This window comes from Engraulis encrasicolus, chromosome 13, assembly GCF_034702125.1.
Source record: "Engraulis encrasicolus isolate BLACKSEA-1 chromosome 13, IST_EnEncr_1.0, whole genome shotgun sequence".
NCBI lineage: Eukaryota > Metazoa > Chordata > Actinopteri > Clupeiformes > Engraulidae > Engraulis > Engraulis encrasicolus.
Genome location: NC_085869.1, coordinates 35,255,496 through 35,262,995, shown reverse-complemented (window position 1 = coordinate 35,262,995; position 7,500 = coordinate 35,255,496). Strand labels below are relative to the sequence as shown.

Here is a 7,500-nt window from a genome sequence, read left to right as displayed (position 1 = left end):
ACAAGGAGGGTGTGACGAAGTGGGAAAGTCCGGGATAAATCATGTGTGGTTTCTTAGTCTTCCATATCTGCAGTGTGATTTACTAATATAAATAAATATCAGTAATTGTGCCCTGCCAGAGGCCACACATGGCACAACACTGATGCCATTGATATCAACAGGGCCGTCTTTGTAAACCGCCGCCTTTAGAAAGGTCACAGTGCCCTGTGGGCGCTTTGGAAGTCTCTTGGAACCTTTTGAATTGTTATTTTTGAAATGAAAGCCCATTTAATACAATTCAACCATGCGACTGTAAAAACTGCCATGTCGAAAAGATTGTCCATTCACAGTAACTGTATTCATTTAATCCTCGTGTTTTGCGTTTGAAATGTTTTTAGAGTGTTGATGTATAGTCATATTAGTACGGTATTACACGACCTTGAATGAATGTGTGTATTCAAATAGTCGGTTTTCAAGGCTAGTTTTGGTTGGACCCTTTTTGTGAGCCTTTTTATGGGCATTTTTAGCCAATATGCCATTGCGTAGATGTGTTTTTGTCAATATTGACTACGTCTCAAAGAGTTTCCTATTGTATTGACATGCTTGGCCATAGGTCTTCCATAATGTGGTCTCTCTCAAAGGTACTACTCATTATGGTAACCGGTCCACACACACACGCACACGCACACGCACACGCACACACACACACACACACACACACACACACACACACACACACACACACACACACACACACAGACACACACAGACACAGACACAGACACAGACACAGACACAGACACACACACAGACACACACACACAGTCACTTAAACGATCCTCTTTATCTCTGGCTTCATAGCGTACTCTGACAGGGACAATTGGAAGGTGTTTTGGAACACACACACACACACACACACACACACACACACACACACATACACACACACACACACACACACACACACACACACACACACACACACACACACACACACACACACACACACACACACACACACACACACACACACACACACACACACGTCTGCACGTACACATTGCGCATATAGTAAATTCATATGACCTGAAGCTGGTCGCTCGTAATCCCTTTGGTAGTGCCGACCTCTCCCTGGTGGGTGGGCGGTCGGTGATGAAATCGGCCATGCTTTACTACACATGTCCACTGGCCATATCTCCAGTTGGAAACGACACAAATCAAGCGGCTTAAACGGCTCCCTCTGATCCAGCAGGTATTGATGAAGTCGTATCTATAGACGAGGCGCAGATGATGTATTGGGCCGCTCTAGTTTGCTCCCCCGCAAGGACCCACGCCGTGGCGGGAGGAGGCTAAGATGTGGTGCTGGCTAGAGAAGCCGACAGGGGTTGGGGCGGGACACAAAGGGGCCAGTTTTCCCAGGCCCAGGGAGAGGAGAGCGGCTAGGGGCTCAATTTGGGTACACATGAAATTCTATGTGTTGGGTGGGTGGGAGGTCTTTTCAGGTGACTTTGTCCGGGGCCTTGCCAAACCTGTCACCGTCCCTGGTCCTGGCTAGCGGTTGATGATTTGTGGGGGGGGCTTACTGCTCTACCCCAGAACCCGGTTTTTCCTAGTGGTGGGGGGGAGCAAAATCAATACAGTGGAGTATGGGAGACATTATTCAGCCTGATACTAGATCAATAACAAAACACAGTGCCAAAACCATATTTATATATTAATTTATAATCTTTCTTTTTTTTTGGGTTGTGGGGTATTTTGTTGTGGAATGAGTGATAATATAGTATGGAGGTATTGTTTTGGTTCTAGTTTAATGACTTCTTACAACAAATCTAGTGGCTATAATACATTGTATGATTGCTTCGTTGTCTTCCACGGCAGTCACACACAATAGGGAATGACAATGACATAAAATACGATTTCTGAAACCACACTGCATCCAGATTAGGGTGAATGGCCTCCTTCCATGCATTTAAGGGTGTCACAAAACAGGTCTTAAAACACACACCTATATGTTCCTGTCTCGTGCTTTGTCCTAGCAGAAGTTGGGGAGTGTGAGAAGAGACACACATGGAGAGAGAGAGAGAGAGAGAGAGAGAGAGAGAGAGAGAGAGAGAGAGAGAGAGAGAGAGAGAGAGAGAGAGAGAGAGAGAGACAGAGAGAGAGAGACAGAGAGAGAGAAAACTGTGTGTATCTCATTGTGTAATATGTGTGTGTGTCCTGGCTCAAGACTGTAAAAGTGGCCTGATTGATTCTTCAAAGTTAAATGTGCATTTAACAGTTGTCTGTTAATAGAAATATTAACAAATATTTATTCTTTGTGTGTGTGTGCGTGTGTGTATGTCCACATTCTACTCTGCAGCTGATCTCCATTGATAAATAAAGTAACTTTATTTCATTGCAAGGCTTACCCTGTCAACTGATACACACTTTATACTGAAATAGTTGTCTATTAATAGAATATTAACAAATATTATTCCTTGTGTGTGTCCGTGTGTCCGTCTATTCTCTACTCTGCAGCTGATTGCCGTGTATGAGGAACAGGAGGCCCAGCAGAGGGGGGCGGTGAGTCCTGTGGGAGTGTCTCGTGGCAACGAGGGCCGGCCCAGCCCGGAACCCTATGACTCGGAACTCTCCATCTTCCAGCCAATCGCAGGAGGGGAGATAGAAGTCAACTCCTCTGCTCTCAAATCCAGTACGTAAAAATGCACACTTTGTTTCACTATATGTCTCCATATGTGTCTGTCTCTGTCTGTCTCTCTGTCTCTCGCTCTCTCTCTCTCTCTCTCTCTCTCTATTCTCTTCTCTTTCACGGTTATCTTCTGTTTCTATCTTGCTTTCATTGTCTCTTGCAGTAACACACACGCACACGCACACGCACACACACACACACACACACAATTCATACTTCACCCTTCAATATGACTCCAGCGAGTACAGACATTCCCAGTGCTCCTAGACCCCCCCCCCCGCGCTCTATAATCATCATCTGTATCATGAAAACACAATTAATTACTGCAGTCAATACTAGTAGCGGTAGCAGAAGGAGTTACTTATAAAGCATGGAGAATGTCATCGAAACAGACTAAGTGAGTGTGCCTACGTGTGTGCAAATGTGTGTGTGTGTGTGTCTTTGTGTTTGTGTCTCTGCCTGTGTGTGTTTTTGTCTTTGTGTTTTTGTTTGTGTGTGTGCGTGTGTACGTGTGTGTGTTTGTGTTTGTGCGCACGGGTTCGACTTTGTGTTCTGTTTACAGTTAGTAGAACTACTCTCTGGAGAGTAAACGGCTCTGTTGACTTTGCCTGATGCCTGATGAAGCACAATGACACCTCAGAGGATTTCACACAAGGCACTCGCAACAATCTGGAGACTAACTTCAGAGGACAAAAGGAAAACAAAGGAAGTAGAAGTAGTAGTCATTAATCCAAATAACAAAAGAAAAGAAAAAAATAAACAGAGATAGATGCCTCGTGACAAGATCAGTTAGCAACAGTGTTGTTGACCTCGTCTTTTGTTTACAAGTTAATGGCGGATAAAATGAGGCGCTTGGCTGGGATAAGCGCTAGCATAATGAAGACGCGCTAATGGAGAGACCGAGGGAGATGAAAAAACAGAACAGAACAGAAGAGAATAAAATGCTTTATTATGTGTCAATGGAGCCCAATGTGTTAACTCGTCTCTGTGGAACAGACAGTGTGAAGTCATGTAGAGCAGATTGGAAAGTTATTTATTACGACCGTACTTTGACTGTCTTTGTTGTTATGATGAAAAATGAGAACATTGAGAGAGGAACTGAATAGGGACTTGTGCAATGTGGCACATTGGGTTTAGATTTGCAAGTAGGGACGAGTTTATGTAGAAACATTTCCGACATCTCTGTCCTGACTGCTAACGCCAGCTATTTTCGTGCATTTGCAGAGTTTGCTCAAAGATTAAATTTTGATATGAAACTTGAAACACGAGCATTTGTGTGTAAACTCTAAAGTGATTTTGCAGAACTGATGAACCAGACGTTGTGTGTCCTTGGGCTATCCTCTACAGTCACACTGTGTATGTGTGTGTGTGCGTGCATGCGTGCGTGCGTGTGTGTGTTATTTCTTTGCTGTGCGTGTGTCGGTGTCGGTCTGTTCAGAGTCAAGTGAGTAGTCGTATGACATCATTTGTCTCTTTTTCCATCCTGCTACTGACATGCATATGCTGATCTGATCAGCTCAGCGCGTGCACACTCACACACACACACACACACACACACACACACACACACACACACACACACACACACACACACACACACACACACACACACACACACACACACACACACACATACACGCGCGCACACGAATACACGCACACACGAACACGCGCACACACACACACAAAACAAACGCATACACGTGCACACATCCATGCAGACGAACGCACACACACACACAAACGAATACACGGCGCACACACACATGCACACGAACACAAACGCATGCATGCACACTCACGACCACACACACACACGCACACCTGCTATACATGCACAGTGTGGAGGAAGGGTGTGTCAGTGTGTATCATGTGAGGTAGAGTATCGGTATGTTTAGGATTTAGATACTCCCGATGGAGCTACAATACATGGACCAATCATTATACGGACTGAGTTGGTTGGTGTGTTTGTGTGTGTGTGTGAGATCCACCCAAAACTCTGTGTGTGTGTGTGTGTGTGTGTGTGTGTGTGTGTGTGTGTGTGTGTGTGTGTGTGTGTGTGTGTGTGTGTGTGTGTGTGTGTGTGTGTGTGTGTGTGTGTGTGTGTGTGTGTGTGTGTGTGTGTGTGTGTGTGTGTGTGTTAGTGTGTGCCTGTTCCTGTTCCTGTTCCTGTTCAGAGTTGCAGTATGGTGTGATTGTATTTCTACAAATCTATGTTTATATGTTTCCGTCTCCTGGTATGTTGTGTGCGTGTGTGCGTGCGTACTTTAGTGTGTGTATTTGTGTGTGCGTGCGTGCTTTAGTGTGTGTATTTGTGTGTGCGTGCATATGTGTGTGTTTGTGAGTGCCTCCTAAGTTCTGTGTGTGTTTTGTGTTTACGTCTGTCAGCATGTGTGTGTGTGTTACTCTGGCCATGGGATATGACACGTTATCCCTGAGACGTGCGTGGTTATGGAAGTTATATGTGTATGTGTATGAATGTACACTAGGAACTTTGTGTGCGTGTGTGAATGTTTACCATGAACTTTTGTGTGTGTGCGTGTGAGTGTGGCGTGCGTGTGTGTTAATATTAACCATAAACTTTGCGTGTTTGTGGACATAAATGTTGCAGTATGTGTGTCCTTGCTGGGTGTGTTCTCTGAACTTTGTTATAGATCCCCTCTATCTTCCATACTCTCTGATATTTGCACATATATCATGCAACTCCACTGCCCTTGAATGTTGACGTTCTGTGCATGTGAGAGTGCACATGTTTATAAATGTTGCAGATTGTGTGTGTGTGTGTGTGTGTGTGTGTGTGTGTGTGTGTGTGTGTTTTTGGTTCCTGCACATGGCTAGATTTATGTCGTCTTGAGGCTGTAACTGGAATCTAAGTGTGTAATATGTGTGTTTGGTGTGTGTATACCATGTTGAAGTGTGTGTGTGCATCAGAGGTGGAACGTAACTAAGTATTTTTACTTCGTTACTGTACTTAAGTAGTTTTTTCTGGAATTTGTACTTACTTGAGTAAAAATAAAAATGCAGACTTTTACTTTTACTCAATTACATTTTTTGACAATTACTTGTACTTTCTACTCCTTACATTTCTAGGAGAAGACTTTGTTACTAGTTACATTTATCCTAGGTTTTCCTGTTGTGTTTCGTGGATATTTCAGTAGCCTCAGCTGCGGGCAGGGAGGCGGGACCAAGCCCCTCTTCCAAATTGACACCCAGACAGAAAATATACTTTAAAAAACATTAACAGGACTCCATAGTCATGTTCAAATAGAACCGAAAACCGTTGCAGACATTTTTTCCTATTGTATCAAGTAGGTAGACATGGAGAAAGACAGCCATTGCGCGAGTAGGCCTACTTGTACTTTTGTACTGAAAAGTACATTTAAAAGTTAGTACTTAGGACTTTTACTTAAGTACGTTTTTGGTGTACAACTTTCACTTTCACTTGAGTAATTTTTTCGCAGGGTACTTCTACTTTTACTTAAGTACACAACTTCAGTACTTCTTCCACCTCTGGTGTGCATACATACTTTACATACGGACAGTGTGTGTGTGTGTGTGTGTGTGTGTGTGTGTGTGTGTGTGTGTGTGTGTGTGTGTGTTGGTAACCAGAGTCTTGGCGTGTAATTGCTGTGCTCATATGGAAATGTGTTGCATGAGTTCCAACATGACGCATGGCCACGCAGCATTCCAGAACGCTGATCAGGTTCCATTATGCACACACACACACACACACACACACACACACACACACACACACACACACACACACACACACACACACACACACACACACACACACACACACACACACACACACACACACACACACACACACACACACACACACACACACCAAAAGGGTGCACGCCTGCCCCTGCCCCTGCCCCTGCCCCTGCCCCTATCCCATTAGGTGTGGGACGCATGAAGGTGGTAGTCAGGGTGCTGGGGGTCTCTTTTAGGATGTCTTTCCTCTGGTGTTTTGGAGGGAGGGGTGTCTTTTAGACTGCCATTCATCTGCCATTGGCCATGGCTCTAAACATGCCGTTTGTCATGTTCCGTTTGACACACCACACTCGTCTCTCCCCGTTCGACGGAGGCCAGGTTACGCTGGACGGAGGGATGAAACAGAAGGATAAAAGGGAGGAGGGGGTGGAGAGATGGAGATGGATGACTGGTAAAAAGAGACAGGGAGAGAAAAGTGAATATGATGGGGGTTATGGGGGTAAAGGTGAAAGCTTTTTGAGGCTTCATTCGCCATGGGGGCATGTGTCAATTGAAAACCATAGGGGAGAAGGGGCCCAACCGGATGCTTCCATGGGCCTAGAAATCTTCTCTGGGGAAGCCTGTAGATAGCAAAGCTATAGATATCATGGCCTGAACAATACTGAGGCACATTTCTCAAAGCCATAGTTGCTATGTTAGCTATTGTTGGCTGCAATGCCATTTTCCACTGAAAATGACCAAAGTTGCTAACTGACTAGCATCTACACTTTCTAGAAACACAATCCTGAAATGTAGTCACACACACATTAAGTTATTTATTAAGTGTGCTTGCCCCAGCAATTCACACTTACTGTGATCTTTGTTACAGAGGTCTGGAATCTGACTCTGACAGGTGCAAATTTCTTTTGCCAACTCTCTATACATGGGTGCGCAGTGTTTGTAATCACAATGTTATGAGGAGGGGCAAGACACTGGCAGCCAACCACGTGAGCTAATGATTTGACCGACAGTGGTTTCCAACAATCAACGGTTGAGTTGTGCACAGTTAGTTTCGCGCAGTCAGGGGAAAACAAAAATGTACAACCCATGTATAGGCTAGTCTCTATAGT

General features: G+C 44.6%; 1 protein-coding gene across 2 annotated transcripts in view; it reads left to right on the top strand.

The window, feature by feature from the left end:
* Positions 1 to 7,500, top strand: part of LOC134461054 (partitioning defective 3 homolog B-like) — a 368,046-nt gene that overhangs the window by 99,812 nt on the left and 260,734 nt on the right. For both annotated transcript variants that reach the window (XM_063213793.1, XM_063213792.1), the window contains exon 3: positions 2,497 to 2,671. In XM_063213793.1, the coding sequence (XP_063069863.1) occupies positions 2,497 to 2,671 (175 nt within the window). The remainder of the gene's footprint in view (positions 1 to 2,496; positions 2,672 to 7,500) is intronic.